The sequence below is a fragment of the Bos javanicus genome, chromosome 17 (assembly GCF_032452875.1).
Source record: "Bos javanicus breed banteng chromosome 17, ARS-OSU_banteng_1.0, whole genome shotgun sequence".
NCBI lineage: Eukaryota > Metazoa > Chordata > Mammalia > Artiodactyla > Bovidae > Bos > Bos javanicus.
The window spans coordinates 919,355-945,538 of record NC_083884.1 but is presented as its reverse complement, the minus strand read 5'-3'; the positions used below and the strand labels follow the sequence as shown (position 1 = coordinate 945,538).

At 41.1% G+C, this 26,184-nt stretch overlaps 1 protein-coding gene across 2 annotated transcripts in view; it reads right to left on the bottom strand.

The window, feature by feature from the left end:
* Positions 1–12,479, bottom strand: part of KLHL2 (kelch like family member 2) — a 174,683-nt gene extending 162,204 nt beyond the window's left edge. Inside the window, exon 1 of one of the 2 annotated variants that reach the window (XM_061383886.1) lies at positions 12,227–12,479. In XM_061383886.1, coding sequence (XP_061239870.1) covers positions 12,227–12,252 — 26 coding nt within the window. In that variant the 5' untranslated portion in view covers positions 12,253–12,479. The remainder of the gene's footprint in view (positions 1–12,226) is intronic. The other variant, XM_061383887.1, reaches the window with a different exon arrangement.
* Between the last annotated feature and the right edge of the window lie 13,705 nt (positions 12,480–26,184).

Sequence of the window (26,184 nt, the reverse complement as noted above, 5' to 3'; positions counted from 1 at the left end):
TTTTTGGCACTATGTACCGAGCACTATTCTAGGCACTAGGCCCTAGGAACTTTTCAATAAACAAAACAAAAATTCCTGTCTTCATGGAATTTGTAGCTGGGGGCGGGGGCGGGGGGGTGGGGGGGGTGGGATAATTATATACACAACAGACCAGTAAACAGCATGTTAGAAGATAAGAACTATGGAAAAAAGAAAATGTGTCGGGTAAAGACAGTCAGGAATAAGGGGGTGATGGAACTTATAGTATTAAACAGGGTGATCAGGACAGGCTGAATTGAGAACTGAGATTAGAACAAGGACCAGGAGGTGGGAAATGGCCAACACGGAAGAAATAACTACAGCACAAAGGCCGCTATGCACCTCATGTGTTCCAGGATGTGAGAGCAGGGCTAGAGAATGGAGCCCAGACTGTGTGTCTACTCCAAGGCCTCGTATATGTGTGTGTGTGTCTACTCCGAGGCCTCATATATGTGTATGTGTGTGTGTGTCTACTCTGAGGCCTCATGTATGTGTGTGAACACACAGAGGGATGAATTACACCTGGCCTAAGCGAAATAGCTAGTAAGTCTAGAAGCCAAGAGAGAAAGAACATCTAGATCTGACAGAGGAAAGCGGGAACACTCCTAATAGTATGAGACATATTCTCATAATGCCATTTCTACCACTACTTCATTAAGAAAACAGTAGGAAAAGGGAAAATTATGTAGATACGTACAACCTACACAAACTTTCTTACCATGTAACACTGAATACCCACATACGCAGCAAGTTGACGATATTTATATATGCTTCAAGTTTAATTACTTAAGCTTACAACAGAGGGAAAATACAATATTGAAGACTGGCAAAACTATCACATAAGGCCTTTCAATGCTCACAATGGAAACAAAAGCAACTCTGCCATACAAAAAATATCATTAAGAGTCATGAGTATTTATATTTGCTAAGAAATTGGAATTAAAACTTACTGCATTAAAGAATTCACTTTAAGACAGATACCATTCAACAACCAATGTCTATATTGCTGTTTTCTTAAAGCTATTTTTAGCTCTTGCTTTTCTAATGTACTCCAGAAACTCTGCAAAGAAAAGATTCTATTCAAAACATTAAAGGAATAACACTGCTTCTTTTAAGTATTGTCTGTATTGAAAGTCCCTTTCAAATGAAGAACCCTGCCAGAGGTCTACATTTCTGACACTAAACTCCTTTCCACAATTTTCTAATTCCTATTTGATTTTGTGTCAGATGGTCTCTGGTTCAGAAGCAGAACTGAGTAACAGAAAACAACACAACATGTCTAAAACTACAAATGCAGAAGAGGAACATCCACTAGGAAGCAGTCAAATAGGAGGGAAAGGTTTACCTTTTAAGTTACATTATAAGTGCAGTTGGAGTAGGAAATAACAACCCATTCCAGTATTCTTGCCTGGAAAATTTCCATGGACAGAGGAGCCTGGCAGGCTACAGTCAGTTCAGTTCAGTTGCTCAGTCGTGTCCGACTCTTTGCGACCCCATGAATTGCAGCACGCCAGGCTTCCCTGTCCATCACCAACTCCCAGAGTTCACTCAAACTCATGTCCATGGAGTCAGTGATGCCATCCAGCCATCTCATCCTCTGTCGTCCCCTTGTCCTCCTGCCCCCAATCCCTCCCAGCATCAGAGTCTTTTCCAATGAGTCAACTCTTCACATGAGGTGGCCAAAGTACTAGAGTTTCAGCTTTAGCATCATTCCTTCCAAAGAAATCCCAGGGCTGATCTACTTTAGAATGGACTGGTTGGATTTCCTTGCAGTCCAAGGGACTCTCAAGAGTCTTCTCCAACACCACAGTTCAAAAGCATCAAATCTTCGGCGCTCAGCTTTCTTCACAGTTCAACTCTCACATCCATACATGACCACTGGAAAAACCGTACGTAGCCTTGACTAGACGGACATTTGTTGGCAAAGTAATGTCTCTGCTTTTCAATATGCTATCTAGGTTGGTTATAACTTTCCTTCCAAGGAGTAAGGGTCTTTTAATTTCATTGCTGCAGTTGACATCTGCAGTGATTTTGGAGCCCAAAAAAATAAAGTCAATGGGGTCACAAAGAATCGGACACAACTGAGCACACACACACAGAAGTGCAGTTACACCTTCTCCTTGCTTCCCTTGAGAAGCAAAGTGCTAACCTTTTCTAGAAAAGCTCCTCACTATGAAAACCTTTAAAGTATCTAAAGGAGATACTTTTTCAAAGTTCTTTCACTTTTAAGTCTTTCCCCCAACTCTACATCCCATAACCAGTGTTAAAATTACCCAGCAGCCTGTTGTTACAACACATACTCTACAGTTGTTGAGGTCTCAAGGGTTTGGATCCCAGAACACTTCTAACAGGCAATCCTGAAGCCTTCCTTCCATGACTAACTTTTCTACAAACTCCCAGTTGTAGGCAAGCTTGGCTTCTCAGACCACCTTTCTAGCTCTGCTTAAGAACATACTACTACTAATAACTGATTCTCAGAGAGGAAGCCAATAAAGACTTTTATATGGGTTGTCTTCTTCAAACAGTCAGGATTCCACAATCAAACAAAGGTTTAAGCCTACTGCAAAAATTTTGAGGAAATCTGTGAAATAACATAGTTTCCTTAGATGCATATTATTTGTTCTGGAATAGCACTTTCCAGGGAGAAGGAAATGGCAACCCACTCCAGTATTCTTGCCTGGAGAATCCCATGGACAGATGAGCCTGGTGGGCTGTTGTCCATAGAGTCGCACAGAATCGGACATGACTGAAGTGACTTAGCGGCAGCAGCAGCATTTTCCAATGGAGGATGGAGGGGATAGAAGGACTACATGACCCAGGCAATTTTTCTAAACTACACATAATCACCCTTCTTCCTGTGAAGATTCAGGCAAGTCCCTTTTACAGGTCTAAGTATACCAGAATGACAGCATCTCCAGGAATAGAGGTGAAAGGCAGCTATGTATAATTAAAAAAAAGGGGGTGGGGGGAGTGATGTAATATGCTCCACCACCCACTTACCTCCTACCACAGGACAATCATCTCAGATTGAGAACAAACACATTAGGAAGCAGTGGTTGTTTACGCTTTCAAGGTTTTCTTGGTGGAAATAAGTCTGTAAGTCATGTGAGTGATGCAGCTGAAAAATTTAACAGTGGACCAGACATTTTCACATTCAAGACAAACATTCAGCTCCTGGGTGGCCACTATCTTTGCTCTTTCCTTTGCCTGTTCGCCTCAAAAGCTGCAAGATTCCCCTGCCTGCAATGTCACCCACCATTACTCACAAACTTCTGCCAAGTTCACGTCAGAAGCTGTTGTTTTCAAAGTCACCATCCGTGATGTACCGCTATGAAGTTTGTCCATTACTTTATATCTCTTCTATTTTCTCTGCTGTCTTCTAAGTACACTTGGATTCAGAAGCTGATTACCGTAAGAACACTGCTCCCATAACAAGTCCAGGATATGAGAAGTAGAGACGCAACCGTAACTCTCATTTTAACATATGTTATGCCACCTATAGTTTCCCAACAAAATACCCTCACATCCTTCACCTCACCCAAATAAACACCATGTTACTTAGAGGCTGTAAAAGTGGAAGGCCTTCTCCACCGGAAACATTTTGGTTTGTGGTAGAGTTGTGCTTTCAGATTTTGCAATTAGGTACAGGCAAAAAAACATGCTCTGCAAATTTCCTTCAAGTGCTTAGAATTTAAACTTTTATTAGGTACACACCCAGCAGACTATCCATAATCTATGAACATATGCTTGTATTACCAAATAATGTTAACATCTGCCCTACAGACATCTAAGAACTTGAGTTAGACCTTCAGGACGGAGATTTTTAGAACTGATTATGAAGCATCATGTGATTAAAAAACACCTCCCATCCAGCCACAGAACACCTTACAGACATCATAACAAAGGCACTGAATACATTAGCATAGTAGATACACTGCTAAAAGTTATATTTCCAATTTCCCAGAGGAAGAAAGAAAAAATCTAGAAAAGCTGACAATGCCCAATTTTACTAAAATGGCTTACCACTTAAAGCAAAGTGCTGACCCTTCTGGAGGACAGAATGGAGGCTTACACACTGCCCTGTACTCCCCCAGGATGTGGTGTGCAAAACACCCACACGATGTGAATGGGACTCTTAGGTGGAGAGGTGAAGGAAGCTCTCAGATCAAATGACAATAAGAGCTGTAAAATGCGCTGCTTCAGTTCAACCTTGCTCCCTCTCCCACTTTCCCTCTTACCTACATGACAAACAAGAGAACAAGCAAGCACTTTTTGTCCCTGACAGTGACTACTACCAGAAAAGTGACCAGGGTAAAAAGCCCTGCCTTCTGCAAGATCAGTCTTATTTTAAATAATGTATTAAAAACAACTAACAAAGTTACTGTCAGAGTGGCATATATGTGAGATACTAAAATTGGGAGGAGTTTGGTGATCCATTTCAAACATTTCCATGTCTTTTATCACTCATATTTCTGACCTATCTTTTGCGATGTTTCTCATTACCATCACTTGGTTGGTAAGAGGGCAGCAATATGATTTGGCAATTCAGTTGACTGGGCTACATTTTCCAACATTTGACTGAAAAGGCACTAGAAGAGGAGCAACATCAGCTGGAAAACATGAACCACAGTCCTGGCCTGTGCCAGATAGTAACCAAGTGACCTTGGATTAGTCACTTAGCCTCTCTGGGCTTTAGACTGTGTACTTAAAAATAAGGTTTTGTTATTCTACAAATCTGTCTAGTAAACATCATATGGAAGTCGAAGATAGTAATACCTCACCTATAAGCCTCAGGGAGCCATATAAACACTAAACACTATGTGAAAATAAACACATAGTTAAGAAAAATGTTGGGGTTAGAAACTAACTAAGCATGAGATATATTTTTAAGAATTTTCTTGGCCTTCCTCATTCTTAATTGTAACACTAAATTAAAACTTACTGACAATACTCCAAACCACACCACCACTGTTAATAAATCAAGCTGGGAGGCACTGCCTAGACACCCACTAATGCCCTATACTAGGCAGAGTGAGAAATACAAAAGATGCCAAACACAGATGCCTTCTCCAGTTACCAGCTAAGACAGGAGACACTTCAGAAACCACCAGAAAACAGCACGAAGTCAGTACACAAGTGCAAGATTATGGGCTACCAATTATAAACAGTATAGGAATTGCAAAGAGGAGCTACAATGAGCTGGAGTAAACATGAAAGACTTTGTGAATGGGACAGGACTCCACCTGGGCCTTCAGTTCAGTTCAGTCGCTCAGTCGTGTCTGATTCTTTGCGACGCCATGAATCGCAGCACGCCAGGCTGTCCATTACCAACTGTCCCGAGTTGTCACCCTGTCCATCACCAACTCCCGGAGTTCACCCAACTTAGAGGATTTCTAAGTTGCTTTTCTAAGGAAAATGCTGGAAACTTCTGGCCTATGATAAGGCAGACTTTACTCTAGGAGGTTAAGGCACAAAATAATTTTGAACATATAAGATAAGCCAAAATGATGGAGGGTTGAGACTTCCTGGCCTCAGTCTTTGCAATACCTGGTTTTGTAAAGTCTTTGACTTGACTCTAGATGTTAGGCGGTCAAAACAGTAGGTGAACTGAAAGGTGATGAGAGACAATCCAGGTATCAAGGGATGAAATCCTGAGTATCATCAGAGTATCAGCAATCAGAATGGACACTTGAAACCAATAATGTACAGTTCCTGGGAGCTGATAAAATGTGGAGGATAATTAAAGAAAGAGAAATCAAAGACCATTTCAAGGCTTTGGGTATCCAGGACCAAAAGAATGATTATTCCATTGAATAAGTGGAGATGTTATAGACGGAAGTCAATTTGAGAAAAAGATTATGAAAACTCAGTTTTAGACATGCTGAATTTGATGTATGCGCTAAGGATAAGTGTACAGTAAGAAGCTTAAAATTCAAAACTGAGGCAAAGATCTAGAGATCAGGCTTAAGATACAGAGCCACAACTCAGTGATAAACAGTTGATTGAAAAGAAGAACTGGCCAAGGTCTGTATCTGTGAGAAACAGTTACTGCCAATGAACAGAAGCCTTCTAAGCCAAAAAAGTGATGAGACAGAAATTAGAGTCACAGTCTCTCCTCTATTTGATAAGCTTAGGAATGTAACTTAACCCCTGAAAAGTAATGAGATCTACTTAGTAAAAAATCCTCCTGCAATGTGGGAGACCTGGGTTCGATCCCTGGATTGGGAAGATCCCCTGGAGAAGGGAAAGGCTACCCACTCCAGTATTCTAGCCTGTAGAATTCCATGGGCTGTATAGTCCATGGGGTCGCAAAGAGTTGGACACGACTGAGCAACTTTCATTTCCACTTCACTTCCACACTTAATAAGCTAGGCTACTGACAATATTAAATGAAATAAAGTAATAAAATTAAGTAAATCTCATTTAACAACCTAAAAACAAGAGCAGGAAACCAAGAAAAAGTAGTGTCAGAGGGAGCAAGGGCCTGTTTTTCAAGACAGGATCAGTGATCAAAACAATACTGTAGCAAATGCCCACAGCCTGAAATGTGAGAGAGAAAAGCACATAACACAAAGTACTCAGAGTCCCCCCTCTGGAGTAATTGTATCATATATTTGTTTACTGTCAGTTTCAACCATGAGGAAAAAGACTGGTTTGTTTTCTGAGATATTTCTTTGGGAATATTTACTGGGTGCTTGGTCACCAAAGGCACCCAATAAATATGGGGAAAAAAAAAAAAAACCTCCCTCAAGTTGTTGTAGTTTAGCCGCTAAGTCATGTCTGACTTCGCAACCCAATGGATGGTAGCCCACCAGGCTCCTCTGCCTGTGGGATTTCCCAGGCAAGAATGCTAGAGTGGGTTGACATTTCCTTCTCCAGAGGATCTTCCCAACCCAAGGATCAAACCTCCATTGGCAGGCGGATTCTTTACCACTGAGCCACCAGGGAAGCGTCATAAAACCAAATGTATTCAATTTAAGAAGCATCCTTTAGCCTGAGATTATGTCCTTCTTTGTCTTTGGGGAGAAGCACTAAAACGTTCTTTCTTTTACAAAAAGATGATAGTTGATAATTATAACTATTTTTCTTTAACTTGACAAAACAAAAAACTTAGCAATTCTATGTCGGACTCTAATTTTTTTTTTTTTTTTAATTTCTCAGTCAATTCAGTCGCTCAGTCATGTCTGACTCTTTGTGACCCCATGGACTGCAGCACACCAGACCTCCCTGTCTATCACCAACTCCCGGAGATTACTCAAACTCATATCCATTGAGTTGGTAATGCCATCCAACCATCTCATCCTCTGTCGTACCCTTCTCCTCCCACCCTCAATGTTTCCCAGCATCAGGGTCTTTTTCAACTAATCACATCTTCACATCAGGTGGTCAAAGTGCTGGAGTTTCAGCTTCAGCATCAGTCCTTCCAATGAATATTCAGGACTGATTCCTTTAGGATGGACTGGTTAGATCTCCTTGCAGTCCAAGGGACTCTCAAGAGTCTTCTCCAACACCACAGTTCAAAAGCATCATCTTTCTTTATAGTCCAACTCTCACATACATACATGACTACTGGAAAAACCATAGCTTTGATTGATGGACCTTTACTGGCAAAGTAACATCTCTGCTTTTTAATATGCTGTCTAGGTTGGTCATAACTTCTCTTCCAAGGAGCAAGCATTTCATGGCTGCAGTCACCATCTGCAGTGACTTTCGAGCCCAAAAAATTAAAGTCTGTCACTGTTTCCCCATCTATTTGCCATGATGTGATGAAGCGATGGGACCAGATGCCATGATCTTAGTTTTCTGAATGTTGAGCTTTAAGCCAACTTTTTCACTCTCCACTTTCACTTTCATCAAGAGGCTCTTTAGTTCCTCTTCACTTTCTGCCATAAGGGTGGTGTCATCTGCATATCTGAGGTTATTGATATTTTGCTTGATATTGATATTGATAATTGATAATTGATAATATAAGCAATATTGATATATATTGCTTATATATTGATATAAGCAATCTTGATTCCGGCTTGATATTGATATTGATAATTGATAATTGATAATATAAGCAATATTGATATATATTGCTTATATATTGATATAAGCAATCTTGATTCCGGCTTGTGCTTCATTCAGCCCAGCGTTTCTCATGATGTACTCTGCATATAAGTTAAATAAGCAGGGTGACAATATACAGCCTTACATACTCCTTTCCCAATTTGGAACCAGTCTGCTGTTCCATGTCCTGTATAAAGATTTCTCAGGAGGTAGGTAAGGCGGTCTGGTATTCCCATCTCTTTAAGAATGTTCCACAGTTTGTTGTGATCCACACAAAGGCTTTGACATAGTCAATAAAGCAGAAATAGATGTTTTTCTGGAACTCTTGTTTTTCAATGATCCAATGGATGTTGGCAATTTGATCTCTGGTGCCTCTGCATTTTCTAAATCCAGCTTGAACATCTGGAAGTTCATGGTTCATGTACTGTAGAAGCCTGGCTTGGAGAATTTTGAGCATTACTTTACTAGCGTGTGAGATGAGTGCTATTGAGCAGTAGTTTGAGCATTCTTTGACATTGCCTTTCTTTAATGGCACCCCACTCCAGTACTCCTACCTAGAAAATCCCATGGATGGAGGTGCCTGGTAGGCTGCAGTCCATGGGGTCGCTAAGAGTCGGATACGACTGAGCGACTTCACTTTCACTTTTCACTTTCATGCATTGGAGAAGGAAATGGCAACCCACTCCAGTATTCTTGCCTGGAGAATCCCAGGGATGGGGGAGCCTGGTGGGCTGCCATCTATGGGGTCACACAGAGTCGGACACGACTGAAGTGACTTAGCAGCAGCAGCAGCAGCAGGACTGGAATGAAAACTGACCTTTCCCAGTCCTGTGGCCACTGCTGCGTTTTCCAAATTTGCTGGCATATTGAATGCAGTATTTTCACAGCATCTTCTTTTAGGATTTAAAAAATTTCAGTCAGTGAAGTCCAAAAATATGAGAACCTCTGCTCTAATTCAACTAATTTTCTGGCTTTCCAAATCCCTCAGAATACAGTCAACAAGATGGTAGTCTGCCTATGCTGAACATCTCTAATGTTCAAGAGCTTCCAGTGATGTGGAATCAACTGAAAAAAGATACAGTTGTATATCCGAGGCATGTTTACTTAGCTTTATGAAGAAAAAGCAAAAAACCAAAGCCTGTAGGGAGAAAGCTAACTTGTGAAAGAAGGCCAGTAGAGAAACGAAGACCAAGAAAACTTTTTAGTAAGTTCAAAAGGATGCTTCTGTACTATACTCATAGTCTTCCCTCAACTTAGTGATTATGAAAATCTTCACAAAAGTAACTATAAAGGCTAAAAATATATAAAACACTCCTGAGGTCAGGGGTGATCAGCTTACATTTGTTTTTCACACATCTCAGTACTGCCTGAGACAACTCATTTGCTAACCTATATAAATTTTACTTGAACACTTTTCAGGTTCAATCAGAGGCAAATATCCCATGGTTTTAATATTGCCCAGACCCAAAAATATAACAGAATCTAAAAGACACATATACTCAAGGATGCAAAAAACAACAAACAGAGATATAAAGTCCATGACAATCAACATGAGAATCAAAGAGGATGAGAAGACTTGAAGGCAAGGAGTAGAAAAAGAAAAAAAAAAAAAAACCTAATCTCAACAAGCCCATCTAAAGGAACCAGAGACCTGGATACAGTCGCCTCCAACCTTCCAAGACGTAACAGGCTGAAAAGGAGCAAGGTGGGATCTGAAAATGATGCAAAACTGGTTGTTAAAAAAAATCACAAGCAAAAGTATAATACTCCAGTAGAGACAGGCATTTCAACTATTTGGAGAAACAAATATTTGCACAAATAAAAAGACATTCATACAAAGAGGATGTGAGTCCCCACTTCCAACCACATCATCCAAAGCACATAGGTCCCCATCAACCAACTTTCTTTGCACTTATGCTCAGGCTAAACATTTAACCTTATAAAAAGCTGAGCCCTCTCAATAACCCACACTGGCCTCCTAGCCCAGTTCTAGCACAGCGAGGCCCAGCAAAGTTCCTTCCCTAAAAATTGTCATTTCTCAAATCCAGCACCCATGAGTCAGTGCCGAAGGAAAAAACAAAGTTATTGGGAGCGGAGGCAAAGAGGCCAAGGGGTGGGAAGAAAAACTATTTTTGATGTACAGAAAGGTAAAAAATACTCCTGCTAAGTCGCTTCAGTTGTGTCCGACTCTGTGCAACCCCAAAGACAGCAGCCCACCAGGCTCCCCCGTCCTTGGGATTCTTCAGGCAAGAACACTGGAGTGGGCTGCCATTTCCTTCTCCGATGCAAGAAAGTGAAAAGTGAAAGTGAAGTCGCTCAGTCGTGTCTGACTCCTAGAGACCCCATGGACTGCAGCCTACCAGGCTCCTCTGTCCATGGGATTTGCCAGGCAAGAGTACTGAGTGGGTTGCCATTGCCTTCTCTAAAAACACTCCAGTTCTGGAATTATAGTATTCCTAGATAGACCAAATGAAAATAAAACCTATTTCTATTTATCATTAAATGAAGAGAAATAAATGTCTACCAACTTAAGCCACCAAAGACTGAAAGGAGTTTTTTGGTTTTCTTTAACTTTCTTTCACCCCTGGTTTTCCATTACATCTCAGCCTCTCATTGTTGCAGCACTACTGATGAAGTCTTAATAGCAAAGAACTATGCTGGACACTAAAATTCTGCTTGGTTGATCTGTATTAGATTCAGTTTATCAGTATTTGCACGCACACATTTATTTCATTTTTCATTACTTATATTTAAATGATGTGTAACGTTCTCTTTTCCTCCCTTCAGAGCCTGCTTTCCCACACCTTTTTCTCATCTGCATTCTAAGGTACTCCTTTTCTTTCCTTTAGTTCACTTTGCTTCCGAAGTAAAACAGGGTCTGCAGGGAACTGATAAAAATGGGGCAGGTTTACGGCAAATAATACCCTACCTAAGATATCCTCTATACCATGTGTTGTCTACCGTCAGGTAGCAATTCCTTTCATGCCTCTGAGCCTGAGCAGAACTCATATGCTGACGCTATGCTCACATTGTTGATGCTAACAATCACCATCATGTTTCCCAGAGGTTCAGGAGTGTTCCCAAACCTGCTGAAGAACATGAACAAATCACAAAGCCCTCAAAGCCACAACCATCATCAAGCAACTGAGCTCCTGTTCCTACCAGTCCAGGAATTCAAGAGTCTCAGGTACTCCTTAATCCCCATGACCTGGTTCTACTAAAGCTAAAAATTCTGTAAGGCATTTTTATAAACTGTAGTTTCAGAATTCTATTAGCTCTCCCAAAAGGACTCAACACCAAACAAACTTCCAGCCCAAAACAAATTTGGCTGACATTCTGTCAAATAGCTATAAAAGGCTGCTGTCATACAACTGCCCTGAAGTGAAGCTGGCCAAATGTAAATGAAAAATGATAAAGCTCCAAGAATAAGCTGTCATAAAAATACACATGGTTCCTCAGAAGAAATTTGCTGGCGGTTTGAAACGTCAGATTCAAAGGGCTCTTGTCCCTTTATAAAGATTAAACTAAAGAAAGTAAATCAAACTTGAAATGTTCAAAATTCCTGGGGATTAATAGTCCATTTTTAACAAAATGCTAAAAGAAAAATCTTGTATTCAATAATGCAGTTTCTTCAATGTCTCCCAAGTAACTGTTCAGCTTATTTTGGAAGCAATTTTGTTGCAGGTCTTGAATGTACTTGGGTACCAAGGAAAAGACACCTGTGCCTGGCAGGTCGTACACTACTAATTCGCCCAAGGTGCCAGAGAAACAGAAGATGCTGTGATTTCTAGATACGATTGTCTGCAATGCCAGGTAAAAGAGGTCACATGCCCTGTACAGCCGCGGCTCAGCTTTTTCCGAGCGATGTGCAAGCTCCTCGGACAAAATTTTGCTAGGAATTCGGAGAAACAGGCAAGCTGAGAGGAATTCCTCTCGGCACCGGTGTCTGTACTTTGCAGCTTCCTTTTCCGACGGCCTCGCGCTCATCCTGTGTCTCCATCCCGCCGATGCTCGGCCCTCCCTGGGCTCCAGCTAGCCAGCAGAGGACCCTCCCTACAGCCCCTCGCGGCGACGCCCCGCCCGCGGGTCAGCTGGGTTCCGCCTGCCGCCCGGCCCGGCCGCTGCGGCCCCGCCCGCTGCCCTTCCGCTCACTCACGCGGGAGGCCGCGGCGGCGTCTCCATGGCGGCTCCTCTCGGGCTTCAGCTCTACGGCGCCCGCCGCCGCCAGCACCATTCCAGCTGCGGACGCCTGCCCCGCCCGCCCGTCGCGCCGCGTCCCATCCGCCCGGGCGTCAGCCCTCCGCCGCCCCGCACCCGCGCCTGCACCGGCACCCGCTCCAGAAGCGGCCCCGCTAGCCGGCCCAGCTCTGCAGCCGCACTTCACGGGCGCTCTCCGCCTGCCGGCGATGCTGGGGGCGGAGCGGCAGGAGGGCACTTCCGGGTGTGACGCGCCCTCGAGACCCCGCCCCGCCTCTTCCTGCCGCCGCCGAGTGGGTTCCCAGGGTGGGTTCCCAGGGTGGGTTCGCCCGCCCGAACCCTTGAGCGGGAGACGTGAGGGCGGGGTCCGGCCGGAAAGCGCGTGGTCCCGGCTTTTGGCGTTTCTGACTGCTCCACTCCACAGGCGCGTTTGTTTTGTCCTCTAGCAGTTTGCCGCCAGGGAGGCGGGAGGAGTGGGCGTAGCCGATCCTTCCTTTACAGATAGTGAAACTGAGGCAAGAAGAAATGTCTCGCCTGTCCAGAGTCCCAAGCAGCATCTGGAGCCTCCCTTCTCAGGCTGTGATCCCCTCGTTGCACTTACTGGGAGAGATCTGCAGCACTGTAATGGGATGCAGAGAAAAATTGGGTATCCGTGCCCGCGCACCTGCCTGCCATGAAAATACCGAATAGTCAGGTGAGGAGACCGAAATGGTGGTCAAGGAGTGAAGTCGCTCAGTCGTGTCCGAGTTCTTTGCTATCCCATGGACTGTAGTCTTCCAAGCTTCTCTGTCCATGGGATTTTCCAGGCAAGAGTACTGGAGTGGGTTGCCATTTCCTTCTCCAGAGGATCTTCCTGACCCAGGGATCGAACCCAGGTCTCCTGCGTTGCAGGCAGACGTTTTACCCTCTGAGCCACCAGGGAAAGGCCTCTCAAAATATGTCATATAGAAGAGATGGAAGAAAGCGAATCTTGAGAAAGCGAATCAAAGAATGCTCAGGGCAGAGGGAAGAGCAGTGCAAAGACTCCTGGACCTTGAAGAAATGAAAGAGTACAGTGCAGCTGATGTTTCCCCCAAGTATGCCGCTGTGCAGTGGTAGGATCTGGGAACTTGTTAGAAAGGAAAATTCTCGAGGCCCATTTCAGATCTGAATCAGAAGTTCTGAGGATGAAGACCAGCAGCCTGTGCTGTGACAAGCCTTCCAGAGGATACTAAAGGTTTAAGGACCTCTGTGGTATCTGAAGCAGTCAGGACAGGAGACAGTGGAAGGAGATGGTGTCCCATGTGTAGTGACAGATCAAATAGGCCTGGCAGGCCTTTGAACTCCACTCCAGTACTCTTGCCTGGAGAATCCCATGGACGGAGGAGCCTGGTAGGCTACAGTCCATGGGGTCGCTAGGAGTCGGACACGACTGAGCGACTTCACTTTCACTTTTCGCTTTCATGCATTGGAGAAGGAAATGGCAACCCACTCCAGTATTCTTGCCTGGAGAATCCCAGGGACAGAGGAGCCTGTTGGGCTGCCGTCTATGGGGTCGCACAGAGTCGGACAGACTGACGCGACTTAGCAGCAGCAGCAGCAGGCCTTTGAAAAGATTTCAGCTTTTATTGAAAAGAGAAATAAATGCTATGAGCAAGGTGATCTGATCACTAAAAGGATGACTTTGCTGGGATTTGTTTTAAAATCCTCCACCAAAAAAGGGAGGGTAGGGAATGGAAGAAAGAAGATGGCAAAAAGTGTTAATTTTTGTTGCTGAGTGATGAGTGCACAGAGTTAGTCATTTATGTGTAAGCTGAATCTTCTGTTGCTATATGAGCCACAGATGCAAGAAAGCAAACAAAAAATTACCTGCTGGGATGATCAAAGTGATAGAAGTTTATAGATTCTGATTTTTCTGAAAATATAAAGCAGATCAGAATTACTGATAGATTAAACATTAATATAAGAGAGCAGAGTGAAAGATGATCTCAAGTTTTGGTCTGGGCCCTTGGGAGAATGGAGTTGACATTTACTGAGATTGAAAGATGAAGAAGAAACAGATTTTCCGTTAAGTATCCATGTGTAGATAGGTGTAGACATTTAGATACCTGGAGTGGGCATAACTGTGGGCATTGTCACTATATAGATGGTGTTTAAGGTCTGATTAAGATCAACTATATAATATAACTAGAGAAAAGAAAAGACCAAAGAGTGAACCTGGGGCCCTCCAACACTAAAACAATAAGATAAGGCGGATTTAGCAAAGGAAACAGAAAAGGGAGCAGTAGTGAAGTAGGAGTAATGTCTTGGTAACCTACTGATATGTGCTAGGAAAACACTGTATCTAGTAGAGCTCACCCCTCAGTAACTTGGTGGCATTGTTGACCCACCATGAGGAGGGCATACGTAATTGAGTTATTTAACTAGTGTTAGTAATGGTTTTCTTCAGATCTAAAATAAAACTTCCTGCTTTATAAGGTCATTGTAAGAATTAAAATAATCTATTTTAGGTATATGGCACTGTATATAACGGAGTCCCTTCATAAATGTTCATTGCTATCATTCATTTCAGTTCAGTTCCTCAGTCCTGTCTGACTCTTTGGGAGCCCATGGATTGCAGCACACCAGGCTTCCCTGTCCATCACCAACTCCCGGAGCTTGCTCAAACTCATGTCCATCGAGTTGGTGATGCCATCCAACCATCTCATCCTCTGTTGTCCCCTTCTCCTCCCACCTTCAGTCTTTCCCAGCATCAGGGTCTTTTCTAAGGAGTCAGTTCTTCACATCAGGCGGCCAAAGCATTGGAGCTTCAGCTTTAGCATCAGTCGTTCCAATGAATATTCAGGACTGATTTCCTTTAGGATGGACTGGTTGGATCTCCTCGCAGTCCAAGGGACTCTCAAGAGTCTTTTCCAACACCACAGTTCAAAAGCATCAGTTTTTCAGCATTCAACTTTCTTTATGATCCAACTCTCACATCCATACATGACTACTGGAAAAAAACATAGCCTTGACTAGAAGAACCTATGTCAGCAAAGTAATGTCTCTGCTATTTAATACACTGTCTAGGTTTGTCATAGCTTTTCTTTCAAGGAGCAAGCATCGTTTAATTTCAAGGCTGCAGTCAGCATCTGCAGTGATTTTGGAGCCCAAGAAAATAATGTCTGTCACTGTTTCCATTGTTTCCCCATCTATTTGCCGTGAAGTGATGGGACCAGATGCCATGATCTTAGTTTTTTGAATATTGAGTTTTAAGCCAGCTTTTTCACTTTCCTCTTTCACTTTCATCAAGAGGCTTTTTAATTCTTCTTCACTCTCTGCCATAAGGGTGATGTCATCTGCACATCTGAGGTTATTGATATTTCTCCTGGAAATCTTGATTCCAGCTTGTGCTTCATCCAGCCAGCATTTCACATTACATACTCTGCATATAAGTTAAATAAGCAGGGTGACAATATACAGCCTTGTCGTACTCCTTTCCCAATTTGGAACCAGTCTGTTGTTCCATGTCCAGTTCTAACTGTTGCTTCCTGACCTGCATACAGATTTCTCAGGAGGCAGGTCAGGTGGTCTGGTATTCCCATCTCTTTAAGAATGTTCCACAGTTCGTTGTGATCTACACAGTCAAAGGCTTTGGCCTAGTCAATAAAGCAGAAGTAGATGTTTTTCTGAAATCCTCTTGCTTTTTCTATGATCCAGTGAATGTTGGCAATTTGATGTCTGGTTCCTCTGCCTCTTCTAAATCCAGCTTAAACATCTGGAAGTTCTCAGTTCATGTACTGTTGACACCTATCTTGGAGAATTTTCAGCATTACTTTGCTGGTGTGTGAGATGAGTGCAGTTGTATATTAGTTTGAACATTCTTTGGCTATCATTGCTATCATTATTTCTACACATTTACGTGACTATCAGTTATACTTGATTCAGTTGGGAACTGAAGTTAAGTGCTAGACCCAAGAGATACATACTAACTTAGATTTGATCAAACCTTTGGTCTGACTTTTTTCTTCTACATGCAAGTAGAGTGAATAGGACTGTTTAATCAGCCATTTTAGGAGCTGTCTCAGGACAAAACAAAAACAAAATTCTTCTAATGCTTGTGTGTCTTCCCACCAAAATAATGTTATAGGTACAAATAAATACTGAAAAGTGAGGCTATATCTATCTGACAAGTGAGCACACAACTCCAAACCATAGCCAGTTTCACATCCTCCCCTGGATTATGTCTGGTACAATTCTGTTTAGTCCAGTACAATTTTATGGTTCTTAAGGGATCCAATTCAGATAGCATGTGAAATGTTTACTCAAACCTTTTCTTTTTCACACCCATCCCTAAATTCATAGGCCTGAGAAAGAGTACTTTTTTTTTTTTTTTTATTCTCAAGCTTGCTAAGAGTTAAAGATCAGCCCACATGCTCTAGTATTCCTAGTGTGATGGTCATTGTGCATTTTAAGATGGTCCATTTTCCTAATTCAATTCTCTGCCCTGACTCCACTCCCTGCAGAGAAGAGAAAGAACCAGGTCCACAGCTCAATATCTCATCTGTGAGTCTTGAAGCAATTTGAAAATTTGTTGGTTTATACTGAACCTTTGTTGTTTTCTGAAAAGACAAAAGTGATAGGACCTTTGGCTTTCAGACATAAGCATACCTGTTTAAGAAAAGTAGCAATTTATGAGCCCAGTTTCCATTTTCATCTTTGTATGGGACAAGTAACTGCACAAAACTGGTCCTTGGACAGATACAGTCTCAACAGTTAACCTCATCTCACCAAACACAAGAAAAACAAACAAACCTTGGCAAGATGGGCACAAATCCATCTGTCGGGGAGAGGGGGGAGACTTTTATTATGTCTTCCTTTATATGTCAGTTTCACCATTTTCTGAAGTAAAAGATTATGAGGCCACCAAAGACTTCCAAATGCTTTGGAAGGAACTTTAAAACTCTTAGAGGAAAACATAGGCAGAATACTTGATGACATAAATCAAAGCAAGATCCTCTATGATCAACCTCCTAGAGTAATGGAAATAAAAACAAAAGTAAACAAGTGGGACCTAATTAAACTTAAAAGCTTTTGTGCAGCAAAGGAAAATATAAACAAGGTGAAAAGACAACCCTCAGAATGGGAGAAAATAATAGCAAATGAAACAACTGACAAAGGATTAATTTCTAAAATATACAAGCAGCTCATATAACTCAATACCAGAAAAACAAACAACCCAATCAAAAAGTGGGAAAAAGACCTAAATAGTCATTTCTCCAAAGAAGACATACAGATGGCTAACAAACACATAAAAAGATGCTCAACGTCGCTCATTATTAGAGAAATGCAAATAAAAACTACAGTGAGATATCACCTCACACCAGAAAGAATGGCCATCACCAAAAAGTCTACAAATGATAAATGCTGGAGAGGGTGTGGAGGAAAGGGAACCCTCTTGCACTGTTGGTGGAAATGTAAATTGATACAGCCACTATGGAAGACGGTATGGAGATGCCTTAGAAAACTAGAAATAAAACCACCATGTGACCCAGCAATCCCACTCCTAGGCATATACCTTGAGGAAATCAGAATTGAAAGAGACACTTGTACCCCAATGTTCATTTCAGGACTATTTACAATAGCTAGAACATGGAAGCAACCTAGATGTCCATCGACAGATGAATGGATAAGGAAGTTGTGGTACATATACACAATGGAATATTCAGTTCAGTTCAGTTGCTCAGTCGTGTCCGACTCTTTGCAACCCCATGAATCGCAGCACGCCAGGCCTCCCTGTCCATCACCAACTCATCCATAAAAAGGAATGCATTTGAGTCAGTTCTAATGAGGTGGATGAACCTAGAGCCTATTATACAGAGTGAAGTAAGTCAGAAAGAGAAAGCTAAATATCGTATACTAAAGCATATATATGGAATCTAGAAAGATGGTACCGAAGAATTATTTTTTGGGCAACAATGGAGAAACAGACATAGAGAACAAACTTATGGACATGGGGAGAGGGGAGGAGAGGGTGAGATGTATGGAAAGAGTGACCTGGAAACCTACATTACCATAAGTAAAATAGATAGCCAACGGGAATTTGCTGCACGTCTCAGAGAACTCAAACAGGGGCTCTGTATCAACCTAGAGGAGTGGCATGGGGAGGGAGATGGGAGTGAGGCTCAAAAGGGAGGGGACATGTATACCTATGACTGATTCGTATTGAGGTTTGACAGAAAACAAAATTGTAAACCAATTATCCTTCAATTAAAACATAAATAAAATTTATTTTTTAAAAAAAGGCCAAGACCACCAAAGACTTCCTATCTCCATTTCTATTGGCATAAGAACTAATTGGACATGCTGAAGTGTTTGACTCCCTTCTCAGGTTATTAGCTCCAATCATCTACCAGTTTTTATTGAGATGAACTCTTGACTCCCCCACAGAGGGATGTGATCTTATTAATTTAGAAGTCTATTCACTTATTACACTGTTGAAATAGAACAGTTGCTGTATTAGTATTCATTACCTAAAGTGAATGGAAGTAATTAGAATATACCACTGGTAAATATGCCAGCAAATTTGGAAAACTCACCAGTGGCCACAGGACTGGAAAAGGTCAGTTATCATTCCAATCCCAAAGAAAGGCAATGCCAAAGAATGCTCAAACTACCGCACAATTGCACTCATCAAACACACTAGTAAACTAATGCTGAAAATTCTCTAAGCCAGGCTTCAGCAGTACATGAACTGTGAACTTCCAGATGTTCAAGCTTGTTTTAGAAAAGGCAGAGGAACCAGAGACCAAATTGCCAACATCCGCTGGATCATGAAAAAAGGAAGAGAGTTCCAGAAAAACATCTATTTCTGCTTTATTGACTATGCCAAAGCCTTTGACTGTGTGGATCACAAGAAATTGTGGAAAATTCTGAAAGAGATGGGAATACCAGACCACTTGACCTGCCTCTTGAGAAACCTATCTGCAGGTGAGGAAGCAACAGTTAGAACTGGATATGGAACAACAGACTGGTTCCAAATAGGAAAAGGAGTACGTCAAGGCTGTATATTGTCACCCTGCTTATTTAACTTCTATGCAGAGTACATCATGAGAAACACTGGGCTGGCAGAAGCACAAGCTGGAATCAAGATTGCTGGGAGAAATATTAATAACCTCAGATATGCAGATGACACCACTTTTATGGCAGAAAGTGAAGAGGAACTAAAAAGCCTCTTGATGAAAGTGAAAGAGGAGAGTGAAAAAGTTGGCTTAAAAGTCAACATTCAGAAAACTAAGATCATAGCATCTGGTCATAGCATCTGGTCCCATCACTTCATGGGAAATAGATGGAGAAACAGTGGAAACAGTGTCAGACTTTATTTGGGGGGGCTCCAAAGTCACTGCAGATGGTGACTGCAGCCATGAAATTAAAAGACTCTTACTCCTTGGAAGAAAAGTTATAACCAACCTAGATAGCATATTCAAAAACAGAGACATTACTTTGCCAACAAAGGTCCATCTAGTCAAGGCTATGATTTTTCCATAGGTCATGTATGGATGTGAGAGTTGGACTGTGAAGAAAGCTGAGCACCGATGAATTGATGCTTTTGAACTGTGGTGTTGGAGAAGACTCTTGAGAGTCCCTTGGACTGTAAGGAGATCCAACCAGTCCATTCTGAAGGAGATCAGTCCTGGTATTCTTTGGAAGAAATGATGCTAAAGGTGAAACTCCAGTACTTTGGCCATCTCATGAGAAGAGTTGACTCATTGGAAAAGACCCTGATGATGGGAGGGATTGGGGGCAGGAGGAGAAGGGGACAACAGAGGATGAGATGGCTGGATGGCATCACCGACTCGATGGACGTGAGTTTGAGTGAACTTTGGGAGTTGGTGATGGACAGGGAGGCCTGGCGTGCTGCAATTCATGGGGTTGCAAAGAGTCGGACACGACTGAGTGATTGAACTGAACTGAACTGAAAGTGAAAGTGAAAAAATTATTTAGTCATGTGTGACTCTGTGACCTCATGGGCTGGCTCTATAGTCTGTGGAATTCTCCAGGTCAGAATCCTAGAGTTGGTAGCCTCTCCCTTCTCCAGGGGATGTTTCCATCCCAGAGGTTGAACCCAAGTCTCCTTCACTGCAGGCGGATTCTTTACCAGCTGAGCCACAGATGCAACCATGCAGAGGAACAAGTCTGCGACACTAGCTGTTAAGTCAAATCAGATGGTTCAGTGGAACTAATGACATGACCTGGCAAGCACAAACGTCACATGGCAAGAATCTGGAAGCGAAGAATTGCTCCTGTAAAGACTTAATTTCACCAAAGGATATAAAACAGTAAGAGTCCTTGTAATTCCTACCAATGTAATGGTAGCAAGATGAAAAGCATCACTCATTCAAAACTGATATTACGGAATTCCCTGGTCATCCAGTGCTTAGGACTGGGTTCAATCCCTGGTCAGGGAATCAAGATCCCGCAAGCCACATGGACAGAAACAAACAAACAAAAGGCATATTAAAGAAGATGGAGACATTCTAAAAAGTCTTATTTTTTATCCTAAAGGGTTAGTCTAAAATGCATTACTTGAGTTGCTTTTCTAATTTTAAATCAGGGTTTTGCTTTTATTCTTTTGATTTGGAAGCAGCTTAGTGTACAGAATATATTATGAGGCATTTCAAGTTATTTTTGTCAGACTTTGCTATATTGCAAATGGATTTTTCAATACATGAAGGTATTTATTACAGGCTTTGTGGTGTTAAATGGGGGTAATGTTAGTCTGCTCGAGACCAGTAGAAAATCTTTAATTGAAGGAACCTTTCATTGCTATGAGTCCAGTTTATTCTACAAATGTCACTTCCTTGTTTTTGTAATCTTTAAGATACAAATCTTACTTCCAACACAACACACCTGCCTGTTATCCTGTATCAGACATTCCTGGAAAAAATGAAAGCAAATTGTTTTCTGTAAAGTACAGGAAATATCCCCAAATAGACTTCACACTAATGTATATCGGGTAAGAAGTTTCTCTGCACTTTTTTAAGAAAAGGAAATTTGCTTAATCTATTTTTACTTGTATATAGTTATATGGTATCTATTTATATAGTCTGGTGATGTAATACCTCATTATAGAATTACCCAGGACTAAACATCATAAAGGTCCATCTAGTCAAAGCTATGGTTTTTCCAGTAGTCATGTATGGTTGTGAAGTTGGACCATAAAGAAAGCTGAGCACCACAGAATTGATGCTTTTGAACTGTGGTGTTGGAGAAGACTCGCAAGCCCCTTGGATTGCAAGAAGATCAAACCTGATCCTAAAAGAAATCTGTCCTGAATATTCATTGGAAAGACTGATGCTGAAGTTGAAGCTCCAGTACATTGGTCACCTGATGCAAAGAACTGACTCATTAGAAAAGATCCTGATGGTGGGAAAGATTGAAGGCAGGAGGAGAAGAGGACAACAGAGGATGAGATAGTTGGAAGGGATCTCTGACTCGATGGACAAGAGTTTGAGCAAGCTCTGAGAGTTGGTGATGGATAGGGAAGCCTGGCATGCTGCAGTCCGTGGAGTTGCAAAGAGCCGGACACAACTGATCAACTGAACTGAACTGAAACACCACAAACCTCCTTCTACACAGTCAGCAATGCTGGAAGAAGAAAAAGCAAGTAAAAGCACTTGACAAATTATACAAAGCATTATGAGCTTGGTGTCATTAATCTCAAGTTATATACATACACATACTCTTCTACACACAGTTTCTGTTTATCCATCACTTATAACTGTTAATAGCATGGAGCCTAAGCTAAATTGTGAAATAAGAGGTATTTTTGCCATTCTCCTTTTCCCCAGTGTTCTTTTTTTTCCTTTTGGCATCTGTATATCTATCATTTGTGACCCTCACCATCTGCAGGACTCTACTATCTTCTCTTCATCCCTAATCAAACTTCGAAGTTATCTAGTATCACTTAGAATGATTAGTGGATTACACTATAACACAAAGGGGTAATATTGGTATTGTTTCAAGTTGTTATTATTTTAGCCAAATGATATGTTTATACCCTATCCCCTAGTCTTATTTCTCCTAGAATGCTTTCCAGTGCATTCTACATTATTTCAATAACAACATTTTTGACAATAAAGTGTATGTCCTTTTCATTAATAGAGGTATTTCTGTATAACATTGTCAAAGGAATGCTTTAATAAAGGACCACTCTGAGAGAGAGGAAAAATATTCTTCTTAAACTCTAGACCTTTTGACACCAAATCTCTAAGAGCCTGTATTTTTTTGTTGTTGTTCAATTTGTTCATATGGTAATGTGAAAAGAAAAGTCTTGAGTTTCCACATAAATCCTAAAATTTGAGCTTAGCCCAAGTCTTGGAATTATTTTTGCAAGTAAAGATCCTTTGCCAAGAAATCCTTTTTCATTCTTAATCTGGTACTAGTCAGCTTCTGGATGCAGAGAAGCATGTTTAATGCAGGATCTAAGTAGTTAGTCAATTCCTGAGGCAACCATATTTCTTCATTTTTCTTCTTAAGATCTTGGTAAGGATCCAACCCAAGGAACAGAATTGAATCCATGCTGCATGTATATGAGAACTATTCTTCATTGAACTAAAAATGAACCTAAGGTGCCAGTTTGAAGTCTTTGTTAAAAGCCAACTAAAATTAAGTCAAGAGAAAAATATTCCTAGTCATATTTTCTGAGGCAAAATGATTCAGGCAATCTTATGTATTATATCAACTTATTTTCTATGCAAGTCAGGGGAGATACTGATGACCTGTTTTAAACTTCAGCTACCTATGCACCAGTACTCCCTAAATTCCTTCCTGTTTTATGTTTCCCCAAAACTGTTACTGCCACTGGATAAACTATGTGTTCTACTTTTTTTTTTTTTTCATTTATTGCCTAACTTCTCCCTTGGAATGTAATATCTATGAAGCATGGATTTTGTCTTCTTAGTCATTGCTAAACCCACAGGGCCTGGAAGAGTACTGCAAATAGTATGTCCACAGCAATACTGTTGGATGGACAAACTGGCATGGTTGTGTACACCAACCAAAAAGTTTACCTCCAAAAATATACATTTTAACTCAAGTTCATGCAATGTGCATTTTAACAGCTATAAACTACATGTATGTGTTAGTTTTCTTTTTACTTTTGGAAGCATAAAATCAGTGCTCCCTGGAAATAAGGAAAGTGAAAGTGAGAACTATTCTCACTCAGTCATGTCTCTATATAGGTTGGCATCCCAGTATTGCTTACTTAACTTTTAAGTTTTAAAGTTGTGCAAATAATACATGATTACATTCTTATAGTTAAAATTCAAACCGTAAAGTGAAAGTATCCATCTACCTCTCCTCAAATCCTCTATGTAAACAGAAATTACACATATTAACAGTTTTATGTATCTTTTCAAACATTTTTCAACACAGTTACATACATGTGTGGTACATATAAAAATACATGGGTTTGTATTTGTTTGCTTCACATAGGTGGAATCATGCTGTGTGGTACCATTTAGCCTGTTAGCACCTGCTAAGGAAACCTTACTGCCAATTTGCTGTAGCTTTGGGACCCAGGCAGGGAGAGCTGAGCTGCCAGCTGCCAGTGCATCCAGGATTTTAACTGATGCTAATTTCAAGCATCAGTGAACAGGAAGATTGTGAACATCAGAAGTTTGGCTGATGAATCAAATAGTACCCTGCCAGATAAACACTCCATTGCATCTTAGTACCACAGATAATTTTCTCCTCTTCTCTCACCAAAGCAAACATACTCTTTTGGAAATTTCATTTTTACTCTAATCCTGAGGGAGCAAGATTCAAAGTCACTACTTCCTCAGTATAAATTAGTTTTTTAAAATTAGATTTACATTTCCAGAAATCTTGAGTGTTTCTAGATTCTCTATTTCTTTTTTCACATCTTTTGTTTCAATCTGTAATTTCTCTCTCCATATTTTTTCATCCCATTACATCATCTAAAAAGAAGGCTTTCTCTTTCAAATTCAGGATGTGAGGAAGGTCTTGAAGAGATGAATTTGATGAATATCTGTTCATTTTATGTTGCTCAAGAGCCACTGAAATTTTTTTCTTTTGTGTTTTGGTTCCTGATTAAACTTCCCTAAAACTCTAGTAATAACATGCCCATTTATAATGTTTACTTTAAAGCATATTTAAATATTGCAGTAACTTGCATTTTATTTAGCACAATCTACTTTTAAAGTTCTAACTGTAAGAAGCTATATATGTTCATAATTACAGTTTATTTGAATGTGTAGTATTTTGGGAACAGTGAAGTACCATATTTTGGGGAGGTGGAATGAAAACAATTTATGTATTTTTAAATGAACTAAAGTTTTTTTAATGTTCACTGTCTAGAGTAATTTTAAAATTCATTATTTCTATTTTATATCATAATCTGTGAATTAAAACATCTTTGTACAATAGAATCTCACTAATGTGGTTTTCAAAATCCATGTCATATGGCCACCACTAACTACTTTGTAATTGTTGTGATTAAATCGTCATTGAGAGATTTCTCTTATACTGAATTTAATGCCAATTAATTTTTGCAAATAAGTGAAAATGTCCTTCAAATGACTAGCTAAAAATTATTTATATTTCCTCAAAAACTTGTTATAGTCATGTTATTAGGAAAAGATAGCTGAAGCCATTTTGAAAACTCACCAGATTTATTCATCCAATTTCATATGGGAGTATGACCAGATTGAAAGGCATTCAGGCAATATTTCAGAATTTTCTCCAGTAACTCATTCTATACTTTTATAGTCCTTTTTAAGATTCAGCATCTAGCTCTGTTTGCTTTGGGAATATATTCAAAAAATAACCTGTCTGGGAATAGCTTGCCCACCCTGAGGAAATGAGATATACATACTTAAAATTATAGGGGAATATGATTCATGAGTGAAAAGATAATTTGGGGGTGAAATTATCCCAGAAGCACTTTCTGGAAGAGGTATAACTTGAACTGGGTTTTGGGAAATATATAGGATTTGTATTAGTGGAGAAGAAAGGAAGCAATTTCCTCATGTGCTGTGTCACTTCAGTCGTGTTTGACTCTATAGACTGTACCTTGCCAGGCTCCTCTGTCCATGGGATTGTCTAGGCAGGAATACTGGAGCAGGGTGCCATTTCCTACTTAAGGGGATCTTTCAACCCAGAAATCAAACCCATCTCTCTTCCATCTCCTACATTGGCAGGTGGGCCCTTTACCACTAGCACCACCTGGGAAGCCCAGTTTCCTCATACAGGGAAGGAAAAAACAATTGGTGGATCTGGCAGAAATATCAGATCTGCCCTAACTGGAATTGAACCTAGATAGCATATTAAATGGAGAAGGCAATGGCACCCCACTCCAGTACTCTTGCCTGGAAAACACCATAGACAGAGGAGCCTGGTAGGCTGCAGTCCATGGGGTCACTAAGAGTGGGACAGGACTGAGTGACTTCACTTTCACTTTTCACTTTCATACACTGGAGAAGGAAATAGCAACCCGCTCCAGTGTTCTTGCCTGGAGAGTCCCAAGGATGGGGGAGCCTGGTAAGCTGCTGTCTATGGGGTCGCATAGAGTCGGACACGACTGAAGCGAATTAGCAGCAGCAGCAGCAGCATTAAAAAGCAGAGACATTACTTTGCCAACAAAGGTCCATCTAGTCAAGGCTATGATTTTTCCATAGGTCATGTATGGATGTGAGAGTTGGACTGTGAAGAAAGTTGAGCACCAAAGAATTGGTGCTTTTGAACTGTGGTGTTGGAGAAGACTCTTGAGAGTCCCTTGGACTGCAAGAAGATCCAACCAGTCCATTCTAAAGGAAATCAGTCCTAGATGTTCATTGGAAAGACTGATGCTAAAGCTGAAACTCCAATACTTTGGCCACCTCATGCAAAGAGTTGACTCATTGGAAAAGATTCTGATGCTGGGAGGGATTGGGGGCA